Here is a 27,046-nt window from a genome sequence, read left to right as displayed (position 1 = left end):
AAGTAAATGTGATGTTTCAAATTTTTACTGGCTTTCTGTTCAACTTCTGATGTAGACATAACTGCTCCATTGACACAACAGCAACAGACCATGCCTGTAACTTTCAGTATCCTAAAAACCTATTTGTACTCTTTCAGCTAATCACCAGTGTGAAACTCATCAGTGGCAGTGTGCCAATAAACGATGTATCCCAGAAGCCTGGCAATGCGATAGAGAGGATGACTGTGGTGACAACTCAGATGAAGATAGTACTCATTGTGCCAGCAGAACCTGTCCCCCAGGCCAATTTAAATGTGACAATGGCCGCTGCATCCCGCAGTCCTGGAAGTGTGATGTGGATGATGATTGTGGTGATAACTCTGATGAGCCATTCCACGAATGCAGTAAGTGCACAACTGTAATAAGCTGCCTACATTACTGTGCACCAAAAGTGGGGAAAACTGCATTACTTACTTTTCCCAAGGTTGAAAAGGAGTGTTCTCTCCAAGCTAATTGCAGTCATGTAGTAAAGAGTGTTAGAAAACACTATATGATAGTGTTAGAAAACACTATATGATAATTTATGGCTTCCTTCTTCTTGAAGGGCAGAAAGCTTATTTCTACTGGCCAGATTATCAACAACTGTCAGGGTCTCACTCTGACTTGCTTGATGCTAGGAGCATCCTTTTGCTTGGCCCCTAACAACGCTTTGTTAAAAAGATAAATGCGGATCCGCTAACTGCACGGAAGCAGTGAATGTCAGTTCACAAACTGTTCAAATGTGGTTTGAACAGATACATTTAACCCTTTATCTTTTGCAACACTGAAGTTAGGAGATGGCTCTTTTTAGTAGAAGTAATTGACTGTAAATTATAGCCAATTTTTGAAAGGTACAACAGCAGTTAATGGTTAAGTAACAGAACTAACTTCCACAACTCTCTTTCAGTGGGCCCGGCCTATCGGTGTGACAATCACACACAGTTCAGCTGTAGAACCAACTACCGTTGCATACCAATGTGGGCAGTGTGCAATGGGAATGATGACTGCAGAGATAACAGTGATGAACAAGGCTGTGGTATGTTTGTAGAATATTATTTCAATGTACTCCAATTTACAAACACCTTGATTTTCTTCAGTAATAATGTACCTAGGCATAATTTGTTTGATATCAGTTCATCACCCTGGTAGCTATTAGTCTTCAGGAAAAACTCTATGTGCAGCAATTTACTGTGCAGCTTACGTGCTTCTGAGCTCTGAAGATCAGGATTTTATTATTTTGCCCAATATGTCATCAAATGAACCAGGAAGCACTTTCATTTGAGCTGAACTGCTCTAGACAATTAAAACTGTCAGTGTTTTCTACGTTTACTTAACTTGCCTCCTATGCTGGTCAAGCCATCAGTATGAGAGATACAATGATGTTTTCCCAGACCCTTGCATTTGTGTTGAAACCTCACACAGAATGCTTACAGGACATTGGATTGCTCTATCAATGCTAGAAAGGACTTGAGCACCATGAGGTTAGGGTCGAGCTGCCCTTCTTTGACAGTACTAAGTTTATCTCTTTGTGTTTCCATCTCAGTTCTATATAGCTATTTTAGCTGTTTCTTAATCACTTCTCTATTACTTGACCCAGTTTGTGGCACAGACATCTCTATCTACTTCCATTATCTTCTGTACATTCCATCTTATCCAAATACTGTGCTAATGTGTGCTGTTTCATTGGCAAACTGTGTATACTGCAGAGGAGATGACTTGCAGTCCTCTTGGAGATTTCCGTTGTGGCAATCATCGATGTATCCCACTGCGCTGGAAGTGTGATGGAGATAATGACTGCGGAGATAACTCTGATGAGCACAACTGCAGTGAGTTCTTTTTTTGGCTGTTGTGATATAGTCAGGCTTTTGACTTAACTGTCCTTCTGTTTCTTATGAGGATGGGGCAGATGGATCTCTGCTCCAGGTATTCCATTGTTTTACTCTATAGTCTGTCTTCTCTTTATTGAAATACCACAGTGATGTCACAAGAAAGCACTTTGGATACCTAAAGCCACTGACAGATGCAATTATCACAACTAATGCAAATTCCTGTTTTCCACTAAGAAGTGAAAACATTTGCCCTGTGTGCAAATGTGGTATTACATAGTTACTTAAACAAATACATACGTAGTTCCTTAAACAAATCCTTCTGATTTGAAATAAAAATTATTCCTGTGTTCTCTGTGTTGAAACAAAGTAACAATGAATTTCTTTTTTTCTGTGTCAAGAGCTATAGAATGTTTAACGTTATTAAAGAGTACTGTTTTAACATCATCTAGTTTTAAGAATTATACCACGTTATCTGTTCATATTTTTGTCTGGTTAAGTGCGACAGATGTGGGTATTTAAATCTACATCTGGGGAAATTCTCATATGTGTACATTCATTTTAAATGAAGGTCCTCGTGAATGCACGGAAAGTGAATACCGCTGTGACAATTTGCGCTGCATCCCCTCCCGCTGGATCTGCGACCACGATGATGACTGTGAAGACAATTCAGATGAACGTGACTGTGGTGTGTATTGTCTGGATGCTGCTGCTTACATGTTCATGCTTTCGTTTCTAAAGTGATAAATTATTCAACAAAGTGGTGATTTATGGGAAGCATTTTTAATGGAGTAATGTTGACCAGATCAATTTAGTCATTCCACCAAAAGTAGAAGATACCACAGTTTTAATGGTCTGGGTTTTGGCAGTCTTTTTTAGGATGTTGTTCCTAAAAAATAAACATTTTATCTGGATTCTAAATCTTTTCAGAGCTGAGGACCTGCCACCCAGGTTATTTCCAGTGTGACAGTGGACACTGTGTTGCAGAGCGCTTCAGATGTGATGGAAATGCAGATTGCCTTGATTTCTCTGATGAAGCAACTTGTCGTGAGTTTCAACCTTTGCAATTGATGTTTATTGAGCTCACTTCCAGAAAGACTTGAACTTTTTTCTGGGTTTAAGTGAGATGAATCTTTAGAGGTACAGAATTCTGCAACAGTCAGTGATGTCAGTAAAAATTCTGTAAAGTACAATATTTTGAATCAGCTTTTTTATATAATAATGGGTTGACATCTCTTACATTGATTTTAAATTAGTAAAATAATGTGTTTACAAGGTCCAGTAGAGGATACACATGATTGAAATAATTTTTTTCACTATTCCATGGACACTGCAAGATCTGTTTAATTTGTACTGTTTAAATTGTACTGTGTTCTAACAAGGTTCTGTAGTGGGATTGGTTTTTATAATACTCAGAGATGTGTACAGTTTCGTAAAGTACTGGTGAAGCCAAGGAACATAAAAATACTCTTCTGTTTCTGTCTCCTTCCATATATTGATCTACTGTGAGAAAAGCTCTGTACCATATAGCTTATATGGAACTCTAGTTGTTTACCTAGAAAGTTTTGTCCCCAGTTGGAATGGAAATATCATTTCTCTGCTCTCCCTGTGCTGTTTGGCCTTGACTTTTTAGGTGATACTCAAGTGTTTTTAGGCTTCAGTACTGAGGAGAATTCCTTTCTCTTCATATTGGTATCAGAGCAGTTCTTTACAACCTCCTGTGTACTTAACAACTGTGCTTAAAGTAAGAGAGGGCATCCGCACAGTAGGACCTTTATTATTCTGATGGGATAACATCCTGGAACATACATCGCAACAGCGATGCCAGGTTAGACATGGTTGACTAACCTGAGTTAGACAACATGTGGCTGTTCTTAAAGGGAGGAAAAAATGTAGGGAAAGCTATTGAAAGGGTGAGGGTATAGTTTATTTCTGTAGTTGGTAGTCATATTTTTGGTTTCTTTGTGCTCCAGTTCAGGATCTTTTTCACAGCTTTTAGATAATCCATATAATTTTTTTCTAAGACAAGGTGAGTCCTTTTGGAATTGGGTATCTTGGTTACTTCTCCAGTCATTTACGTTTTGTGCCAATGACATTATTCACCTTTATTACTGAACTAAATTTGTCAGTAACAAATTAAAGTAGCATTTGTTAAATTAATGACAGCTTATTTTCAAAATATTCTGAGAGTAATTTATGTTGTTTCACTATTCATTCAAACCTGAAGTAATTACGTTACAGCTACCAAGAAGTCCTCAGTCCTTGCAGTCTGTTGTTCCTGTAGATCTTTGCAGTGCCTTGTTATTGTATCCCCTACTACGGGGAGAAGGGTATTAAAAAGTAATACAGAGTTGGGCTGAACATTTTTCAGGAAAACTTAAAATTGTCATTGTAAATTAACAAGTCATAATAATTTTCTTTTCTTCAGCAACACGGTATCCTAATGGTACATACTGTCCACCTATGCTGTTTGAATGTAAAAACCATGTCTGTATCCAGCCATACTGGAAATGTGATGGTGACAATGACTGTGGAGATGACTCTGATGAAGAACTTAACCTTTGCTGTAAGAGAAAAAAAAGATATTAAAATGAACTACGTGCATAGTGAGATATCTAATTGTAAGAGAGAGACCAATTAGTAAAATTTGGCTATTTTCTTTTCACTGGAGATTCTCAAAGACTTAATTCAGGATGAGTGCTGAGAGTTTTGCTTTGTATGCAAGTTCACTTCATCCTCCCACAGCATGTTTCTCACTGCCTTTGTAAATGTTTTTAGGTTGGTTATCTAAAACAAGAGCATGAGTTTTCAATTAAAGGTATAATTCAGATAACCTGTATCAGTTGCTGAGCTTTTAAAGCTATCAGTATAATTGGGACATCTTTGTAAATATGGTTGAGTAGCCCTGAGTTTAGCTCTAAAAATGAGGTATTGGAGGTGCTACTTAAACAATTTTTGTCAGTTATGTGTTATATAGCCATTTAATTAGCATGTTGGCTTTTCAATTTACTTTTTAAATAAATCAAGAGACCTTAGTGTTACATGTAGTAATAGGATATGCCCTTGGCCAAAGATGATGTACTGTCTTCTGACAAAAAAAGCCTAATGGCCTAACATCCAATTGCCAGATGTGGAAAAAATATTCTTTTGGGTCAAAATGCCTCCACACCTTTTAAATACAGGAAACATAAATGTTACTACATAAAAGTGCATAAAAGTGATTGGGATAACTTGTGACTCGATGACATGGAGTATCAAAGTGTGACTGACTTCACCTGTTGTGCTTTTAGTGGATATTGCTTGTGACTCTCCATTCCGTTTCCGATGTGAAAACAACCGCTGTATATATAGCCATGAGCTCTGCAACCAGGAGGATGACTGTGGAGATGGAAGTGATGAGAAGGAAGAACACTGTATGTTTACAGACAATAGAGCAGCAAATTCTGCAACTGTGATGTGTTAAATGTTTAATAATACCAAAGGATTATAGAAATGTCAAAATTAAACATAACATACGAAAGCTAGTGATCGGTATGAAATAATTTGAACAATGATTATTGGTGCTGCATATTTGCAGCTCTCGGAGCAAGTAGCAAAAACCAATAGATGTTTGTTGGAAAAGTGCAGATCATGGTTTTCAGAATAATATTGCATTTTATTATGAGCAGCAGCTAAATTGAGTCAAATTATTATGAACTCTGCTTAAAATAAGGAAGAAGGTTTGGCTGTATCATAAAATAAGGCTGGCATGAATAGTTGGGACTTTTAAAATAGAGAAATTGCTACTTCTCAGTTTGTTGCACTGTTATGCAGAGTAACAGTGTTGATATTTAGCCCCAAATCCTGCAGAAGCTCTGATAATTTTCAATAGGCTTTTGCCTACAGATACCTTCTGTAGTTCTCATTGACTATGTTGATTTTTATATTATTATTAATGTTAACAGTATTTTGGTTGCTTAATGATATTATTTGCTAGCTTTATTGTACCATATCCTTAAAGTTAATAGATTAGTATTAAATAATTTCTTGAAGTCTGCAGTAGATGTATGAAGTATATCATTAAAGGATATTAATAGATTTCCTCTATTAAAAAGAAAGTTCAATCAGCTGTTAATTAAACTGTTAGCTGTTTAATTAACTGTTAAGAAGAACTTACCTAATGTCATTATAAAATGGAGAGGCTTCTTTCAGTTCATGGGGTTGTGACTAGAAGTTAGAAGGCTTGGGTATAGTTTCAGCTTAAGGACAGACTTCCAAAGCCACCCTAATCATTGTTTTACCAGATTGCAGCAGCTTCCTCTTTAGCACTGTGGAGCAGTACTGTGAGCTAAAACAGTGACAGAGGTGTGTTTCTCTTTTTGTCTGTAGGTAGAGAACCAACCCCAAGACCTTGTACACCCGAAGAATTCAAGTGCAGTAATGGGAATTGCATTCCTCTACATTATGTCTGTGACAATTATGATGACTGCGGAGACCATTTTGATGAAATGGGCTGCAGTAAGTAGTAATACCAATAGAATACAGACTTACAATGCTATCAAAACAAAAGTTTCTGAAACTGATAACAGCATATGTTTCTTCTTGAATAGAATACTAATTGATTTTTAATTAGCCTGTGCTATATTCTCCAATTAGCCATAACAGTATCTTTTGTTTTGCTTTTTTTGGGGAAAACCCTATGAAATTCAGCACTCTGAACTGTCATTTTTAGGCTTAGAGTATTTGTGCATCATCAAAAGGTCTGATGTTGGTTTTGTTCTCATTTTGAAATGACTGGCAAAAAGATCCATCTATTTCAATCAAAATTGCAGTAGGCCACCCTACAGAATTATCATGGGCAGCCTCTGCACTGGTACAGGCTGCTCTAGCCCTGTTAAAAACAAAAGGATACTAAGATGCTTGTATTTTCGTGTTTACAGAGATGACCACAGAAATCTATAAGGACAGCCAGTCCTTGGGGCCTCTCAGATCCTCTGCACAACATCTATTAACCACGCATTACAGCATAGCAGCATTCATTTAGGTGCAAAAGCTTTGCCTTGAACTTTGAGGCAATGGAAGGTATTCTCATGGAGTCTGAAAAAAACCCCAAACCAAAACCACTTAACTTTTTATATCAGTATATAGACAGCTGCAGAGTGGTAATACGATCATGTACTTGCAATTTCAATTTGTCAGGCTTTGATAGCTTGAAATTAATTTGTGCCAAATGGTGGACTGGTGATTTACAATCCAACATGCTTGCAAAACACCAGTAACTGGAGAGCATGTAGTGCAGTACATTTTGAAGAAGCTGGTTTCTCTGTTTCGGTCTTTAGGTAATACAACCTAAAGCTGATAAAAATATGGAAGTATAAAAAAGGATACGGAACAGTGCTAAACAGACCCCTCCTGGCAGTCAGTGTTCTACTGTCTGGGGATAGACGTGAATGCAGATCAGATAATATTTGTAGCCGTCTGAACATCAAATACTTGTGTTTAGAGAGAAAATACAATATTTGTGTATGTGCAATTGAATTTAGGCTTATATATATATATATGAAATTGAGCTGTTTATACTGAATTTAATCAGCAATGGGTTGTATATTGGTAAAGCAGATAAACAGCTTAATGTAATGTCTTTGCCATACTTTTCTCCTGCTCAGTCAATAAACATATTATTTACCTTTTCTACTTATATATAACAAATTTGAGTTTGGAAGTACTTTGTGTACACCTAGAGTAAGTCAGAATCAGTAGAATCCTGTATGTACATTGAGAAGACTATAATTTTTATTACCTGTTATGGAGTATCTATTATCCCTGACTTGGTTTTTGCATTCTAGGCAGGTTTTAAAGGGCAGTGTATTCTGTGCAATGACCTGCATTGACTTCAGTAGCCTTTAGATTAGGTATGGCAAGAAGCTGTCATTTTCTCTTTGATTTCCAGATATAAATAACATAGGGCCTGTATTATGCATGACAGCAACTGAGAACATATTTTGTTTAGCTCATCAGAAGGGACTGAGTAAGAGTTAGAATCAAGTATCTTAAATAGTTTGTGCAGCTGCTGTAAATTGGTGGTAAAGTAGAACATCATTTCCCTTAAAGAAGGTGAGCTGGGTTGATTATGGCTCTTATCTTGATCCTGTTCAGTTACTTACAGAGGTTAGAATTCTTGTTTGACAGCTGTCTTGACCTCACCCTCTTCTAGCTATTTAAGTCTTAGAGAACAGATGTTCACATTAATGGAGTTTCAAGGAAAAAAAGAAAGAAAACTAATATTGTCTGCTTGAAAATTATTTTAAGTGATAATAAGGATCAAAATTATGACACACCCTTATCACTTTATTTTTTGGTTATAATTGTAATTTTTTTTTTTTTTTTCCCCTCACAGATCCTGGAACAGAGCGAACTTGTGCAGAAAATATCTGTGAACATAACTGCACCAACCTCAATGAAGGAGGCTTTATCTGTTCCTGTAGGCCAGGGTACAAGGCCAGTGAAACTAACCGAAACTCCTGTGATGGTATTTTAAATCTTCTAAACATCTTCCCACTGTCACTTCATCATTCCAATGTGACTACCTATTTTTTACATTGTAACAGAATTTTTATACATTTAGCAGATGCTTCCTAAAAAGTTCTTCTGCTGAGTCATGTTTTCTAACACGCGGGCCTCATTCACCAAAGAACTGGTTCCACAGATTAGACTTGTTCTAAGCTTTTGGTGGGTGTAGGTATATGATTTTGCTTGACTATATTTAGGTTTCATGGTATCTTTGCAATCTGATGGACAGAAATTTGCTTCTCTTTTTCTTTTTTTTTCTTTTCTTTTCTTGTCTTATCTTGTCTTTCCTTGGTGATTTAACACAATAATACATGATCAAAAAGGTCTCTCTGAAAAACAGTCCGAGAAGTAGGAGCAATACAGCGATTACCAGTCTGTAGTTAAGACATGTTGAACAGTAAATGAGTGATGAGGAATTCTGTTAAATAGCAGATGCTGATGTTAAAGAGCACTTACTAGGTTACCAATCTCTTGGAGTATGAGGAGAAGGGACAAACCTACCACTTAATGAATTAAAGGTGACCAGCAAGTGCAAGAAAGATAAAAAGCTTTAGGTATCTCTTCTCTACTTATGTCTAGATATCAATGAGTGTGAGATCTTTGGAACATGCACCCAGGACTGCAAGAATTCCAAAGGAAGCTATGAATGTTTCTGTGCGGATGGCTTCAGGTCTGTGGGTGACCAACAAGGGAAGCAGTGTGCAGCTAATGGTATGTGAACTGATAGCAAGATTGGTTGCTACCTGTAAAGAGCAAGTAGGTTATAGCAGTTTAATTAGTATAATCCTCTCTGGTTAAGGAAGGGGATTATGAAACCAAACTTTATTCTGTAACCTGATATTATCTGTGTACTCCACCCATTCCATAACTAGTAATAGGAGTGCTTTTCTCTGCTTCCATTTGTAAACATTAAAAATAATACCCTGATTTGGATGCCAGCCTTCCTTCTCTTGAAATTTTCTGCAAACAGAATCAAACCTGTTTTCCTGTGGTTGTCATCAAAAGGAAATCAATGTTGCTCATTCCTGAAGTTTAGGTTTTTTCAACAAAAAAATGCATCAGAAGAGAGCTACATTAAACTGGTAGACATCAAAGGCAGTTGGACGACAGATTTGCGCTCATTGTTCATGGACTGATACACACAAACAGAAGGACTTTGGCCAATGTCTAATATCAATCATTAGCTTTTTATCATACCTCAGTGGAGTGACCACAGTATGTGACAGTGATTGAATAGGTAGAAAGTTGATGAAAAAATTAATAGTTACAGAATTGTAATAATGAAGATGTGAAGAAAACAGAAAAAAGAGACAATGTGGCAGTATTATGTAAAAGTTAGAAACAATATTGTACTTGGAAATGTACTTACACTTTAGCAGCCTTAAGAGGCATGTAATAGAAATGTGGTGTACCTAGTTAAATAGTAAAATCATCAGAACAGAATGACTGTGAGCAAAATTGTGTGCTGCTGGAGGTTTTGAAGCCTAGAAATTACTTTGAATATGAGAAACGGTACAAGAAAGCCGGGGCTATCTGCTTCCAGTCCAGGGGCCTAATTCAGCAAACTTTTACTGTTGAGCGTTAAGGCTGGGAATACAAAAGGGCATTTGCACTCGAGTTTCTGCCTGGCTGCTTCTTTATGTACCTGTGTCAGAAATCTAGCTCTTTTAACCCTTCTTCATAGGCTTTATTCAGGAAGTATCTAGATATCCAAAGTTTTTAAAGCTAAGTGATGAAAGATAACGATTGTAGCTGATAACATAATGAAATTTGCTGCGCCTAATGTTCTACTGTGTATGCCTAGAACTCTGCAACAATTTGTAGTGCAAGCTCAACGCACTTGTAAATGAGGGCTTCCTTAGCCTGTGTCTGCTGCAGGCCTGATTAGTAGGCATTTTCAGAACACACATAGGATACTAGGTCCTCTTTTTTCCTGTAATAGCATATATATCGTAAATGCTGTAAATTTCTATGCTGAATATCTATGTTCATTAGAGAACAGAGCTGCTTGCCTTATTCTCCCATGGTTGGACATGACATGGATGGAAGGGAATTGTGTTCAAATGAACACTTCATAGGAAATTGAGGACTAGTAATTGGAAAAGACACTGGTAAATGAAATTTCGTACTGCCTCTGTGAAGATTTAATTAATGTAGGAGAACTTCTCTGTAAGAAAGCCTAGGATTTGAATCCATGACTCCCAACTGGACTTCGTCCCTAGCAAAAGGGCTGAACAATTGAATTTTCTCACCAGCAAAATGAGCCAGGTGGGACTGATATTCCCTGTAGTCAAGTTATTAGAGTATTGAAGCTGTAACCCCAAATTAACCTGTAGCTGGGTAAAAAAGCACTCATCTGAATGTGGAGAAATTAGATTTTAAAGACTTTCAGGTAGAAGAACTCAGACAGGTCGTGGCTCAAGATACTGGCAATTTATTTGTTCTTTCAAAATTGTTTCTCATACTATGAGGAGCTGAACTGCGTAGTGTATAGTGGCATTCTGTTTTTGAGATGTGACGTGGTCGCCAATGCTGTCATGTTTAAGAATTTTTAAGGAATTATCTGTTAATGATTACTAATGCACAAAATCTGCGGTAGAAAGGATAATACTATCCTCAGTGGTAAGGATTTCCAGAATTTGTAATGATTTTTGCAAAGCCAAGATGTTTGAACAACTCTGAGGCTTTAGAAGTGGCCATGTGTTCTTTCTGCTTCTTATTCAAACAGAACTTGTGAAAACCCAAGTGTAGTAGTTTTCAGTAGAAGTTACTTTCACCTGTTTCTTCTAAAATGAGAAATATATGCAAGTAAAATTCACAATTGTTTCCCAGGTAATCCTCCATTGTTGCTACTGCCAGATAATGTGCGGATTCGAAGGTACAATATCTCATCAGAACAGTACTCTGACTATATTGATAACCAGGAGCGTATCCAAGCTCTGGATTATGACTGGGACCCTGAAGGGATAGGACTGAGTGAGTATCTGTAGCACATTAATACTCAACTGTGCAACGGTCAGTTTAAAAAGATGCATTTCTGCAGCACAGGTATTTAATTTACAATGGAAATCAAAATTGAATTAGATTAACTGGCTGGGTCTCGTTTGGATGTGACCCCTCTAGTCATCCACCAGCATTCCTTTTAATACTCTAATTTTGTGTAGCTAGGTTTTATTCTGGTTTTCCTTTTGTTCCAGTGTGACTTCAGTTGTGGAATCATAGGTTTTTAAGATTATGGAATAGTAGAAGATTGCTATAAATGACCTCCTTCTTTTTCTGCCTCTGCCAGTCCTTAAACCTGGTTAAAATTTTGCAAAAACTAATCCTTGCATTAGGAGGGAATAGACAGTAGATCCCTATATTTGCTTATATCTTTGCCTCTTTATCAGCTTCTCTGCTTTTGACTTTTTCACGGTGCCAGTGTCCTGGGCCATACTTGATCCTTAGGGTCATGAGAATCTAAATTACTGTGAAGATCATGTGCAAAGGCTTCCAAACCAAGACCCTCCACTCTTGATAAATGTGATACATCTTTCTTGATAATCTAGATCAAGATTAATTTATATGTGCGTTTTACCTATGCTGAATGGCTTAAAAAATTGCACACTAACACAATGTAATTTAATTGAACAGAAAACTCTGGGTTATTAATAAATAAATGGGTCTGGTATCTTCACATAAGAGCCTCAGAAAGATTTTCTAAAAATATGGAGTATTTAGACATTAAAAATTATTTGCCATCTTTTTTGAAGGTATTGTGTACTTCAGCATTCTGGGACAGGGGTCTGAGTTTGGAGCCATCAAACGTGCTTATTTGCCCACTTTTGACAGCAGTAGGAATAATCCTACAAAGGAAGTTGACTTGAATCTTAAATACATCGTTAATCCTGATGGGTTAGCTGTTGACTGGGTTGGAAGGTAAGTGCGTTGAAAAGTTAGAGAAATGCTGCATGTTGAATGTGTCAAGGGTCTGATCAGGCAGTGCAAAATCCACTTTCTTCTTCCTTCTGATGATGTTCAGTCTCAAGGTAGTTCAGAAGAATATAGGCCTTTAAGTTGTTTTGCTGTTTGCTTTGGGAGTTGCTGACCACCCTGAAAAGCAAATGCCTCAGAGCAGTAGGGAGTGTCTGAATTTCTACTCACAAATCTACATGGTCATGAGTGCAAGGATGTGGGGGGTATATATCACCAGCATCCTGGTGAGGGTAGCATCCTCACTACTTAAGTGTCACAGTGATTACAGAATCAGCGTTGAAACATATTGTAAAAAAACATATGCAAGTGTCTGCACGTTATAGAAAATGTGATACACATGGTTTGAGTCTCTTAGTCCTATTCTGCAAAAAGAAGTATTTTTTGACATTCCCAAGCGATTTATGAGATAATTTATTCTCTCAGAAGGCAAGGCATGGTTAGTGAGTGCACAATGAGGAGTACATTTTTTAACTAAGGTGAAAAAATAATAAAGCCATGATGATAAAGGTAAGTAGAATTCAATGCAGAGTAGACTGAGTACCCTGTTTGTAAGGATTAGAAGCATTTGCATCTGATGTGGTAACAATTTATTCATTAGCATCTCTGTCAGAAGACAAAAGCCTAGAGAGGAGCTGTGGATGAATAAGCACAATACTTCAGAATTGCCACATAAATTACCTGGCAAATAAATTTTTATTTGTAATGAACCTTGTTGTCTCCTGGAAAATGGAATCATCAAAGATCCTTATTAGTCACCTCTGGTGCTTAAAAGTAACAATGAAAGTTCTCAGCAGCCCACTAATGAAAATTATTTGACAGGGAACAGAGGCAGCTGCAGAAACTCTGTCAGAGGAGAAAACTAGTGATCTGATAGATCACATTTGCTACACTTATCTATATATAGGGTTATATATATGTTCCAGACTGAAAACATTCAGATGTAATCTTCATCATATTAATTTTGTTCAAGTTTGATACAGCTCTTCTTCTTAAAAAGCTTTTTTTTAAATCTCCCAATTATAAAGTATTTAATTGTGGAATGTTTTGTGTTTGATGTAATTCAGACATCTTTACTGGACCGATGCAGGGACTAATCGCATTGAGGTGGCAAAATTAGATGGACGGTACAGAAAATGGCTTATCTTTTCTCTACTGGATCAACCAGCAGCTATTGCTGTCAATCCAAAACGTGGGTAAGTACTACAGGACTTCACAGGAGTAGTTTAAATGCCACTTAGTATTTAAAAAAAAAAGCCCTCAATGATAAACTTCACAGGAAAGACTAAGGGAATGCTTCTGGAGTTCGTCCTTTACTAACGTTAGGAAAGTAGTGTACATGGGACAGTTTTTTGGGATTAGATTTCATTTGGGTGCTTGTGTGGATGACACCAGGTAGCCCAAATAAAGATCTTTCTACAGTATTGTCTGCCCACTGAATTTCTCTCTTATTCCTGAGACAGGGAGATTGACAGGAATGTTTCTTTACCAGCTCCGTGCAATACAGACATAGCCTCATTCACAGTGGAAAGCAATGTAAATGCACTGGTACATTCAACAGCTGTGCTTGCTACATCTGGTATTATATGATGGATCACCAGATGTGATATGTGCTTCTCTCAGCTGGAGTAAAGCAACACAACTCCCTGAAGTCAGCTGAGCTCTGCAGCTTTTATCGTGACTGATGGATGTTGAGTATTCACAGTAATCTTTCTTCCAGTGAGAATAAGGAACTGTCATTAAAACCACTCTGTCTCCAAATCAGGACACAGATGCAAACGTTCTTTTGGTATTTATCTTCTGCACTTGAAACAAACTTGTTGAGTAAACTCTGACTTTCCTGATCACATCTGCAGATCATCGGTTGCTGAACAGCTCTATGGTTCCGCAACCGGCCTTTTCCGTCAAACTCCAAAAGATAGTCATGGTGACCTAATTCTGAACTATATTAAATTCTGTTTCGGTCCTTTCAGGCTCATGTATTGGACTGACTGGGGGAGGCAGCCAAAGATTGAATGTGCCTGGATGGATGGACAACAAAGACAAACTCTGGTCTCTGAAGACCTTGGCTGGCCAACAGGTCTTTCTATTGATTATTTGAACAATGATAGGATCTATTGGAGTGATTCTAAAGAAAATACTATCGAATCCATGAGACCTGATGGGACAGACAGAACCATAGTTCTACGTGGAGGTAAGCACTTACACAATTAATATAATAGTAACCAAGATGTATACTAACAAGCACTCAGGCTTCAAAAGTGGGGCTAGATTTGGGAGCATTTTCAAAGAGTAACTCTTGGTAGTGTTTTCTTCTCCTTTATGCAAGGGTAAATAGCACACCAGGTTTAGAGCTTGTAGTGCCTGCTAACCAGATTCCCTGAGGGTAATTTACATAATTTATGTGACTCAAATAGGGGAAAATGTGCAAAACTGGATTAATGCTTTTTTATGTCTATTATTAAGCAGTCTGCAAGCACGGTGGCATGAAGTGGTCAGGCATATGAGGGTGCATATCCATAGCTGCAAATATGTTTTAAGCAAAAGGAATAGATGATACATCTAAGCTGAAGAAGAAGAGTGGTTTTATCATTCCTGCTAGAGATTTGCTTGCTGACAGTCCATTGTTTGGTTCCTTTGAGAAGTAGGCAGTCCCTACAGCCTCGATGTCTTTGAAGGCCATTTATATTGGATAGCTAAAGAACGGGGAGAAGTTTGGAAGAAAGATAAATTTGGAAGTGGAGAAAAAGTGAAAGTGCTGACTGTAAATCCCTGGCTTACTCAAGTGCGCATCTATCACCAGCATAGATACAATCAGTCAGGTAGGTAGTCAGCATCCTGGTAAGTCATTCCTTGCTATGAGATTGAAGTTGGTACGAATGTTTTCAAAGAGCTTAGTAATCTTCCAAAAATGTGTCTGTCAGTATGTGATAATAATAATTTCTGAAAACCTAAAAATGGAATAGAAGTTGGCAAGTATTTTCTGCATATTCAAAGTGAAATAAAGAATGGAGTCTCACACTCTGCTCTTTAGAGTCTCTTAGGACAGGGTCATAACTTCGAAATTTCTCCTCTTCCTCTACATCTTGGAGATGTCACAGAAGTGGCAGTCACAATATGAATTTATCCTGGTAACAGACAAAGTGCTGGACATTTAATACTGCCTCCAAAGGGGAAAATTCACCTATGATATATTCACAATGATCACAGGGGACGATGCCCAGAGGAACCCATCTTTAAAGGTGTTTTAGCTTTCAGAATCAGAAAGCTGTATGTTGTTTGGAGATTGTCAGAATCTTTTTGGTGCTACACTGGCTTCCAACAGCTGTGGTCTCTCCCTTAAGAATGTAAGAACGGGCAGAGAAAAGGTTTTGGTATGAATGTTGTATTTGGGCATCAGTTATTTCAAAAAATGGATCTGGACTTGTTAGACTTTTGGTGTGTGATATTGATGAGATACTCCACTGACTAGGGAATTTCCCTGTCTTACCTCAGGAACATGCTGAATTTGTTATTTAACTGCTGATACAACTTTTTCTTTTCCAGTGCCTAATCCTTGTAAAGATGTCTGCAGCCATCTCTGCTTGCTGAGACCAGGAGGGTACACCTGCACTTGTCCTCAAGGGACTCGATTCATAGAAGGCAGCAGCACGGAGTGTGATGCAGGTAGAATAATTTGTCAAACTGGAAATGAAAACGAAGGTTTTCTTTAAGAACACAAATGTGTTACTGAATTAGAAACGCTGAGAAACACAGCCTGTAAAACCTCTCTATTGCCCTGTTTTGTTTCCCGTTTACTTGAAGGGATTTTACTTGTAAGGAACACTGTAGGGGCAGACTTCCTTTACCTCTGGCTGATTAAAATTTTATGACAAAAGTATTATAATCTCTTACCAGTGCGAGACAGACTGATTTATGGCCTATAATGGTGTCTGAGATCCAGAGCCTTTCCAGTGTAAACTACATACTTCTGACAGCACATCCTGAGCTCTTACTGATGGCTAATACATCTGCAAGATTTTTTTTGGGTTTTTTGTTGGTTTTTTTTTCACTTGACAGCATTAGAACAGCATTAGGACATTTGTAGCTCTGTGTTTGGGCCAGCTCAGGCAGCACAGCCACTTGGGCACTTCAGGGTTCCCGCAGTGCAGCGGAGACACTAGCACAAAGAACAACAGCCTTCTGTGCTACCTGGGGCCCTATCTTGAAAGAAAACTCTGAGGACTTTGTATTTTTCTCTTGTTCTCATTGTTAGGATGTATGAGAGGTTAGAGGGCACTCCTGTAAGCACATTTCCAACTGTTTTTCTTCATAAGTAAATGCATCACACTGGGGCCTTCTTTGTGCAACTTCCAGCTGGCTGGCTGGAGGAGTCTGGGCAAAGGAGAAAAAATATTGCTGCTTTCTGAATGGACAAGTCTGCAAGTTTGAGGGGCGGTGGTGGGCTGCATTGCATGTGGGAGACAGCTTTTGGGTTGCCTTTGCCTACTTTTGATGAATAAGTCATTACTTTCCAAGAACAGGTTTTACTTCAGTTAAAATAAGCTCATTTGGCAGAAGAATAAATATAAAAGCAACAAATGCACGTGCCATTAAAAGCAAAGCTTATGAAAAGTAGACTGTGAGTTTGTAAACTTTGTAAGTTTGCAAAAGTTTGCAAGTTCTTTAGAGATAAATCAAATGCTCTCTGGTAGTATTTCTTTTGTTGCTGATATCTTGATAACACATATGTGGCTTTGAAATTTTGCAGCTATTGAATCCCCTCCCACAATGCCACCAGCATGCAGGTGCATGTATGGAGGAACGTGCTATCTAGATGAAAGTGGCCTTCCAAAATGCAAGTATGTATGTTGTTAGGGTAGTGCTGAGTAAGATTGTGCTGATTTAGTGTCACAAAATAAATGATTTGAAATGTGTTGGAAATGCTTTGGAAGATGTCATGTCTGCAGTAGCATGTTTGTAACAATTGCAGAAAAGCATGTATATGTATAAAAATATAGCAAATAAGCAATGTAAATGCATCAGTCTGGGGGGGGCAGGGACAACAAACCAACCACAATCAGCTGAAAACCCAGAAGATTCTAGTAAAAGGCTATTCCTAAAAATTCCAAAAAATTCCAGTAAATGTAGCTTGGAACAGCCAGTAGGTGCCAGCGATGCTCTGCTGAAGCCAAGTCTTTTGACTTCAGTGACTATAGTTTTTTGACTCTGCACTTTTGATTGTTGGGGTTTTTTTTTCCACTTGTAATTCTGTGAAGATAGCACACATATTATTTTTACAATCAGTGAAACATATCATTACTGAGCATGGAGTTAAGGCATGTAGATAAACATGGCAGAATATAACAATAAAGCTGAGATCCTACACTTCAGACAAGCCATTCAGTCACCTGTCCTTCTTACCGTTACAGGTGTTCTTATGGCTACACTGGGAACTACTGTGAAATAGGATTGTCAAAGGGAGTGCCTCCTGGAACAAGTAAGCTTCAAGTATATATTATACTTGATATTTTCAGCTGGTGAATGTATAATACATCACTATGATACCTTTCAAGGTCAAGCTTATAATTCTTTGGGCTCTTTTTTACATTGAACTATGCTTGCTTGAATGTTTGCTTATTGTTCTGTCTTCGATAGCAGCAGTAGCAGTGTTGCTGACAGTCATACTAATCATAATAATCGGAGTGTTAGCGGTTGGAGGCTTTTTTAACTACAGACGAACAGGCTCCCTTTTACCAGCGCTTCCCAAACTGCCAAGGTATGTTTTGAAGGCTTTCAGAGTTGGAATGCCCATGCACTGAAAATGTATGTTTGTTTCTAAAAGTTTCTGAAAAATCCTGTATTTGTCTGTTTAAAAATATGGACCATATGTAGTTAAGTCCTGTCTGTTGCTGGTGCATGAGAAACCTGGGATTTTTGTAAGTTCCTGCTCTCCTGACAGTCTTACTGTTCAGTGAATACCAGCTTTGTGAAACACCATTCAAAAATACATTCTTTTTTTAAAAACTGGAATAATAATAAGTATTGCTTATGGTTTTAAATTTTTTTTAAAAAGATGCCCAAATATGATGCTTCAGATTTTTTTAAGCAAATTATGTGTTTTTGAAGGCATAAAGCTGCATTTTCATAGTCTTTACACCGATTTCTCAGTAGTAGCTCTTAAATCAGTGTAATTAAATCATTGTAATTAGTAATGTCATTGTAGCTGTAACTGCTTTCTCAGGTCCTTAGTTCAACGTAATCCTGAAGATTACACTGATGTAATGACATTTATTTATGATTTGACATATTTAAATTGGGGCAAAATTTTTGTGTTGAACAATCCTGTAGGACAGAGAGTTTGTAAGAGAACTCCAAGTTGCTCCCTGAGATTCCCTGTTTCTTGCTTTCTTGAATGGAAATTTTCTGCATGGTTAGATAATGAACAAATAGAAATTTTAATGTGCAGACTCAAACTTTATTGTTCAAGAATAGTTCTTGTGTAAGTTATGAGGCCATGTGAAACGGAGATGTAAGGTATTTTGTATGTGAAGCTTGGTTCGCAGTTTGCATTTCTGCCATGAATGTGCCTCTGCTGCCATTGCTCAATCCTTCTTCAAACTGTTAACTCAGACCTTTACTGCAGAATTAACTCAAGCCTATAGCTTGGCTGTTAGCTTTAACTTAGGACTTGTCCATATACAGGAATCATAGCTAAGATTTAAGTTGGGTTGGTTTTTTTAACTAAATCAGCTGATGCCTGTGGGGCCGACTGGTAAAGAGTGTGCACAACATACCAACTGTAGTACTCATCCTCAGGAACTGGCTGACACAGAGGATAGGAATAGCAAAATTCCCATGGTTAATGAGGAAATGATTAGCGACCTACTTGGCCAGTTAGATACTAACAAGTCAATGGGGCCAGATGGGATTCACCCAAGGGTGCTGAGAGAGCTGGCAGATGTACTAGCCAAACCCCTTTCCATCATCTACCAGAAATCCTGGCAGACTGGGGAAGTTCCACTTGACTGGAGGCTGGCAGATGTTACCCCCATATATAAGAACGGCCAGAAGGAGGATCCGGGGAACTACAGGCCTGTCAGTCTGACCTCAGTCCCAGGGAAGATCATGGAGAGGGTCATCTTGGGAGCTATCATGCAGCACATGTGTGATGGCCAGGGGATCAGGCCTAGTCAACATGGGTTTACAAAAGGTAGATCCTGTCAAACTAACCTGATCACCTTCTATGACGAGGTGACCCGCTTAATGGACAAGGGGAAGGCTGTGGATGTGGTCTACCTGGGCTTCAGTAAAGCCTTTGACACGGTTTCTCACAGCATTCTAACTGAGAAACTGGCTGCCACTGGCCTTGGCAGGTGGACCCTCAGCTGGGTTAAAAACTGGCTGGATGGACGGGCCCAAAGGGTGGTGGTGAATGGAACTAAATCCAGCTGGAGGCCGGTCACGAGTGGCATCCCCCAGGGCTCAGTCCTGGGTCCGGTCTTATTTAACATCTTTATCAATGACCTCGATGAAGGGGTTGAATGCTCCCTCAGTAAGTTTGCAGATGACACTAAACTAGGAGGAAGTGTTGATCTGCCTGAGGGTAGGGAGGCTTTTCAGAGGGATCTGAACAGACTGGACCGTTGGGCTGAGGCCAACGGGATGAAGTTTAACATGGCCAAGTGTAGAGTGCTGCACATGGGACATAACAACCCCATGCAGCACTACAGGCCTGGGGGAGGTTGGCTGGAGATTTGTCAGGAAGAGAAGGACCTGGGGGTGTTGGTTGACTGCAGGCTGAATATGAGCCAGCAGTGTGCTCGGGCGGCCAAGAAGGCCAATGGCATCTTGGCTTGTATCAAAAACAGTGTTGCCAGTAGGTCTAGGGAGGTGATTGTGCCGCTGTACTCGGCATTGCTGAGGCCACACGTCAAGTACTGTGTCCAGTTCTGGGCTCCCCACCATAAAAAGGACATTGAGGTCCTTGAGCAAGTGCAGATAAGGGCAACCAGGCTGGTGAAGAGGCTGGAGGGCAAATCATATGAGGAACGACTGAGAGAGCTGGGGACGTTTAGCCTGGAGAAGAGGAGGCTGAGGGGAGACCTTATCACCACCTACAACTACCTGAAGGGAGGTTGTAGAGAGGTGGACGATGGTCTCTTCAGCCAGATGACAGAAGATAGAACAAGGGGAAATGGCATGAAGCTGTGCCAGGGCAGGTTTAGATTGGATATTAGAAAAAAATTTTTTACTGAAAGAGTTGTGAGGGCCTGGAACAGGCTGCCCAGGAAGGTGGTTGAGTCACCTTCCCTGGATGTGTTAAAAAAAAGGGTTGATGAGGTGCTTAGGGATATGGTTTAGCATAGGATGGGGGAATGGTTGGACTCGATGATCTTCAAAGGTCTCTTCCAACCTTGTGATTCTGTGATAGGGGAGAGTTTCAGCACAAGCCAGCTCGAATGAGGACACACAAATGGAAAGATTATTTCAATGCTTCTGTCTTCCTTTAAGACAGGCAAATTTGACAAAATGAACTAAAAAGTTAACTCTGCAGTGAATTGAGAGTTGCATGTTTTTTGGGGAGTTGCGTGCTTAAGAGTTCTGTGTAGAAGTTCCAGCATCTAACTACTAACTTTCACTGCTCCTATTATTTTGAGCCTGACTATGTTCTCTCAGCCCATTTCCAGTATTTCTCATGCAAATCTAATGTGAACTTGTGGTTAGTGTAAATCTATATGCAGATTGAACATTTGTGTATATGGAAACAGCATAAACATCTTTAGGTATTGTTGGAATTATACCCACAAATTTATATGCTATTTCAGCTGCATTTTTTTCAAAATAAATTTTAATGAATTTGAATAATTGAGTGAGTTCATGCATTTTCCTGTAAATCAACACTGAAGTAAGACTAGTCAAAGTGTAGGTAAATTTGTGGGAATTGTAATTCACGTAGTTCAATTGATCTCTACATCAGCAAACATAAAGGTAACCTGTTCAGAATGAACTCAACCTACTTAGGTTAAGAAGACCTGTTAAACTAATGCAAGAATAGTACTTCCAGTGCCCCTGCTTGCTTACTTGTAGCCAGTAATAATTCCAAATTATATTTATACTTGAAAGAACAACTAGAAGAATCAGCTTTATAAGATCTCTTTCTGTATGATCTGTTATCTCTCTTCTTTTTTAAGCTTAAGCAGTCTTGTGAAATCTACTGAAAATGGCAATGGGGTAACATTCCGATCTGGAGCAGATGTGAGTATGGACATAGGAGTCGCTGGCTTTGGAGGAGACTCTGCTATAGACAGAGCAATGCAAATGGTAATGTTTATTCTGATTATTTTTTTTTTTAATTCTGTTCTTTTAATGTCACTTTAAGCTGATAGAGGGAAATCTTTTATGTAAAAAGATAGCAAGATGATGATAAATTGTTCACTTCATTTTCTAGAACACATGATTCATAATTTCCTGAAGAGGATTTTTGTAAATTGAAGACAAGGACAAATGCAGGCTGTTCTTCAAAATAATGTGACTTTACTTAAGATTTATATGATAGAAATTAAGTCAAGTACTCCCTTTCCTAATTCAGCATATTCATGGAATATGTAGGGAATTAGTAGGCAAATGAAAATATTGTAATAAGAAATTTTTGAGGGCCTTTGTGTTCCGTAGAACAGGTTAGGATGTGTGGTTTTCAGATCCAGACTGTATGTTGGAAACTTCAAAGGTAAAACCAAGGTCTAACCACAGGATCCACTACTTCACACAACAACTGATAAATTGGACTGTTTCTTATTTTACCGAGTTTAAACAAATAGTTTAATAATTTTGGAGATATCATTAAATCTACTTCATTCATGTTTTGTTATCCACATGGGAGAAATAGCACAGCCTTGTGTTTCCTCTACTGTGTAATTTTTCCATGGAAAAACTATTCCCCTGTTTACCACAGGAAGTATAATGAACAGAAGATTTTTTTACTTAAAGGAAACAGATCACACTTATGTTTGCATAATAAGCTCTTATATTATGATATATATAAGAGCTTACTATGCAAAAATTATAATAATATATATTATTATATTCTTATATTAGAATCACAGACTGATTTGGGTTGGAAAGGAACTTAAGCATCATCTAGTCCAACCCCTCTCCCATGGGCAGAGACACCCTCCACTAGACTAGGTTGCCCAAAGACCCATCCAGCCTGGCCTTGGACACTTCAGTGAGGGGGCATCCACAACTTCTCTGGGCAATCTGTGCCAGTGCCTCACCACCCGCACAGTGAAGAATTGTGTTAACCACTCCACACAGCTTGGTGTTGTTGTCAAACTTGCTGAGGGTGCACTTGTTTCCACTCTCCAAATTGCTGACAAAGATGTTTAATAGTGCTGATCCCAATCCTGACCACCGAGGAAGGCCACTTGTCACTGGTCTCCACCTGGATGTCAAATGATTGATCACAATTCTTTTGAGTGTAATAATCCAGCCCATTCCTTATCCACTGAGTGGTCCATCTATCAAATCCATGTCTCTAAATTGGAGAGATAAGGATGTCATGAGGGACAGTGTCAAATGCTTTCCACGAGTCCAGGTAAATTATATCAGTCACTCTTCCCTAATCCACCAGTGTTGTAACCCTGTTGTAGAAGGCCTCTAAATTTGATAGGCATCATTTGCCCTTTTAGTAAAGCTGTATTGGCTGTCAGCACTCACCTGCTGCAAAGTCTACACTGGAAACTCCCGTAGCTTTTAAAGTTAAATTACAGACTGAACCAACAGTAAATTAATATGTAATGAAACAGCCAGTAAAGATAAGTTCATAACATGTATATGACCTTTTTCTAGATGAAGCAGCACGTATTTTGTTAGAACTAGGCAGCTTGTGTGATGAAACAACCATATGAACATATTGATAAGTACTGTGAAAATCACTTTAGGCTTGAATATCGCCTCAAAACATTTTTATGCATTAAAAACTTTACAGTAAGTTCTATTTTTTGTCCTAATATTGACATACTGAAGTCCAACTGATGCAGTTTTTACATTCCTAATAACAAGTCTGGCTTAGGCTATTTATACTTAAGTGCTATTAATTCTCCCCATGTATTCAGAGTATAAACAGACAATTATATAGTTTACTTGGAAAGAATTCAAAGGGTTTGACTTATGGCAACAAAAACTGTGGGGTGTGCCTCCTAAAATTTTAACATCACACATGTATGAGTAGATGTTAGAGGGATACCTTTCAGTGTGGCCGTTCTTAGCCAAACGAGGCTAGAGGGAGCCGACAGAAATTCACTGTATGGTAAATAGCTATATATTCTGATAGTACCACGTATGGGATGGAGCTGTGGTTTGTAGAAATAAAACAAGTTTAAAGAACTAGCTGAGTTATTCCTCAATATGCCTGTGATGGGACTGTGACAAGGAGCAGGACAAATGAGTCTGGGTAGGGTTTTTGTTTTCATTACCCTGTTTCATTCTACCTGTTGATGCTTAGCTGTTTAGCCCAGGGTCACTGTCCTTCTGTGACACTAAATATTTTCTTAAGAAATATTTAACTTGGCACCTTTGCCTACCTGCTGCAAGCATCATTGCTGTAGCTGATAGTTTGGAACAGTATGTGTAAAGTAGCTGCTATCCCCACAGTGGTCTTCATGCATGGACAAAGTATTTATTTTGTAATAAGAGATAAGCTAAAAACTGTAAAATATTGTATTTCTGACATAACTAGTATGTTATAACCAATGGGATGCACTTACTGGATTGCTGAAAAAATATAGCAAACTCCCTGTGGGGACAAAGTGAATGAATCCCCTTCTTTTGCATTTCAGATAATGCTTATTAATTTGTACATAATTTTGAAGTCTCTAAAGTGAAATATTTATTTTGGGATTATACTTGCTTTGATATCTCTTCATTGTTGAAGGTGAGATTTGTGAGAGTCATTTTTCCTCGACGTAAAATACTTTGAGTCAGTTGGTGAAATGCAAGGGGCTTTTTCGCTCAGTTAAGAAATGGGGTAATACTGGAACAATGATCCAGGCTGCTAAATCAGGGAGTAAAACAACGGATGGCAAATTAATATTATGATTTTAACAGGTGCCAGGTTTTGTCTGTGCCTGCGTGAAAGCAAACGCGTGTTCTTCCCTGAGATGATGAGTTAGACTATAAATTAATTCCTAGGAATATGGATGCATTGTAATTGTTTTGGTTTTTTTTTCATAGAATGAAAACTTTGCAGTGGAGTCAGGGAAGCAGCCAATCACATTTGAAAATCCCATGTATGCAACCAGAGATGGTGGAGCCAGCACAGCCAGTGCAGTTACAGTTGTTCGTCCAACGCATGTAAGAGAAACATAAACTTGACTTTCATTTTCCATTTTCCTTTGTGACCTTTTTTTTCTTCTTTGAAGAATGTTGATTTTTCCTCCTTCTCCTACAGGTAGTAGCATCTGGTAGTGAGGAAAATGAAAACTTTGAAAATCCTGTGTATGCCTCTGCGATATCTGCTAGCTCGAAGGAACCCCCTCAGAGTACAGGTGCACCTCAGGTAGGACATAGAAATCCTGTAAGCTGCCTAGTTTGTTTTTCATAGTCAAGATCAAAGTATTACCTCAATAGATTATTCATACATTTTAATGTCTTGAAATCCATACGAATCAACTGATGGTGGCTTGTTTCCAGGAAAATTTTCATGCGTTCTACACTAAGAAACACCTCTGGGCTTTGAAATGACAGCTCTGCCAACCTGTGGCTCTAGTTCCATGCCATTCAATATTTTTTCTTGTGTTGTTTTCAAGACTTGTTTTCCTGTTTGACCTATTTTTCTAGCTTTAGGTAAATTAACTGTAACTGGTGATCTAGCAGAAAAGGAAGTTGAGTCCCATGCTTAGAATTGCAACATGGTTATGTAAGAACATATAGCTGAAATCACTGAGTTAGCCATCAGTGTAAGTGAAATCCAACAACAGTGATGTTAGTTTCCAAAGAAGTTGTGAGAAAAAGGTGTAAATCACTAATAATTTTTATGTTTCAGGAATCAAAGTGGAGTTTCTTCAAGAGAAAAATGAAACAAAACACTAATTTTGAAAACCCAATATATGCAGAGGTATTGCTTAATATTGTATAATTCTATTTTTCAGCTAATGTACTGTTGGAATTCATTCTTGCTTTCATAGGATAAGGATTTTGGGTAGATTCTGCTGCTAAGTGAAGCAGCACAGAACTTCTAGCTCGGGTCAAGGTAGGACTGAGCTGGTTTGGAGAAAAGTTACAAAGTCTTGTGCAGAATGAGGTGTTCAGCAGGCATCCAGCTCAAGCAGCACAGCTGCGTTATCCACATGTCTGCTTTCCCAGCCCAAGCACTGTGGCCTGCTCCAGCATCTCAGGTGCTGGTGCATTCTGGTATAGTTTGGGGACCCAGCACAAATGGGAGGCTGTGGCACTGCACTGGGAGGGAAGTATGTTTCTGCCCTTTCAGCCCTGGCTTCAGCACTGCACACAAATGTCATAGCTTTGTACACTGCAGTCCTGTTTCTATACCAGCTCTATTTTTTCATCCATGCGGTTGTATGAAACAGTTCTTTTCAGATGGTGTACCAGCAGGTGGTATGTGCTGGAGGAATTTTCTCCTCCTGCCTTGGGTATGCAGGTTTGGAGTTCTACATGACTTGAGCCAGTAATTCCAGCTCTTTTCATCTTACAGTTTAAAATTTCTGGATGACCTAAATGACTTAAGAACCTCAATCCCACAGTCTGTGGGACTAAACCTTAGCTGCCTTTTGTGAAGAATTTAGGTTGCTAATGCTTGAACAAGGTGAGAGAGAGAGAGATGTCAGGAAGCCAAGGATTCATTTCCCTGACACGAATGTAGACATTTTGAACATCATTAGTGCCAATGTCATCTACAGTTGTCTACATTCATGTACATGCATATAGACATACCAAGCTACTGCTGACGTTAAGCATTAAAATAGAAGTCCTAGTGTGTGGAGTAAATTTGTAGTAGTGTATTTACTCAGCTGTGCTGTCTGAGATGAAATTAGCATTTAATTTTGATCTAGGCAGTCATCTGCAGAAGTAACTTACACCATGACGTTTGACTTGAGCAAGATACTTGGATGTGTATTAAACATTTCTGAAAGTTCAGGTTGGATGTTTTGTAGATTAGAATGTAAACTTGGATTTTTTGATTGTTGTTTCAGATGGAAAAGGAAAAAGAACAGCAACAGGACAGAGAAAATGTCCCTACTCCTTCTCCTTCACTGCCTCCCAAGATCACTCTAAGGAGAGACCAAGGATTAGCTTATACAGCAACAGAGGATACATTTAAAGACACTGCTAATCTTGTTAAAGAGGACTCTGTGGTATAACTAGGTAACTGATTTAGGGAAAATTAGTCACATCCATTTGCACATATATTTTTATAAACAGAAAAGTAAGGTTCACATTCAAATGCTTTATAAAAATGTATACGTGTCTCAGCCAATGGCTGGAGGTGTATACTGAAACTATGCCTTGTTTTTTGACAAATGCCAATTTCTATTTTTATGAACAAATATCATGATGTACTATATGTATATCTTTGCACTGAAGCTGTCTGAAAGTAATGTTATAAATATATTGTACATTTGTAAATTTTTGGAAGATTATCTTGTTTGGTGATGTTGCTAGTAGAAATCTGTATGGAATTC

The 27,046-nt window shown here is 38.4% G+C and overlaps 1 protein-coding gene across 1 annotated transcript in view; it reads left to right on the top strand.

The window, feature by feature from the left end:
* The window catches only part of LRP2 (LDL receptor related protein 2), a gene marked incomplete at both ends in the record, with an annotated part of 121,204 nt that extends 94,479 nt beyond the window's left edge, over window positions 1-26,725 (top strand). The window contains 24 exons of the mRNA XM_084265135.1: window positions 138-383; window positions 926-1,054; window positions 1,725-1,844; window positions 2,416-2,532; window positions 2,775-2,891; window positions 4,273-4,410; window positions 5,135-5,257; window positions 6,213-6,341; window positions 8,221-8,352; window positions 8,973-9,104; window positions 11,226-11,369; window positions 12,146-12,311; window positions 13,433-13,561; window positions 14,339-14,559; window positions 15,008-15,187; window positions 15,912-16,031; window positions 17,116-17,206; window positions 17,777-17,844; window positions 18,003-18,123; window positions 21,539-21,668; window positions 24,579-24,698; window positions 24,796-24,903; window positions 25,390-25,461; window positions 26,558-26,725. Coding sequence (XP_084121261.1) covers window positions 138-383; window positions 926-1,054; window positions 1,725-1,844; window positions 2,416-2,532; window positions 2,775-2,891; window positions 4,273-4,410; window positions 5,135-5,257; window positions 6,213-6,341; window positions 8,221-8,352; window positions 8,973-9,104; window positions 11,226-11,369; window positions 12,146-12,311; window positions 13,433-13,561; window positions 14,339-14,559; window positions 15,008-15,187; window positions 15,912-16,031; window positions 17,116-17,206; window positions 17,777-17,844; window positions 18,003-18,123; window positions 21,539-21,668; window positions 24,579-24,698; window positions 24,796-24,903; window positions 25,390-25,461; window positions 26,558-26,725 — 3,221 coding nt within the window. The remainder of the gene's footprint in view (window positions 1-137; window positions 384-925; window positions 1,055-1,724; window positions 1,845-2,415; window positions 2,533-2,774; window positions 2,892-4,272; window positions 4,411-5,134; window positions 5,258-6,212; window positions 6,342-8,220; window positions 8,353-8,972; window positions 9,105-11,225; window positions 11,370-12,145; window positions 12,312-13,432; window positions 13,562-14,338; window positions 14,560-15,007; window positions 15,188-15,911; window positions 16,032-17,115; window positions 17,207-17,776; window positions 17,845-18,002; window positions 18,124-21,538; window positions 21,669-24,578; window positions 24,699-24,795; window positions 24,904-25,389; window positions 25,462-26,557) is intronic.
* Between the last annotated feature and the right edge of the window lie 321 nt (window positions 26,726-27,046).

The sequence above is a fragment of the Gallinula chloropus genome, assembly GCF_964237585.1.
Source record: "Gallinula chloropus genome assembly, chromosome: 5".
Classification (NCBI taxonomy): Eukaryota; Metazoa; Chordata; class Aves; order Gruiformes; family Rallidae; genus Gallinula; species Gallinula chloropus.
The sequence above is the reverse complement of the archived record's forward strand: the minus strand, read 5'-3'. Positions and strand labels throughout refer to the sequence as shown.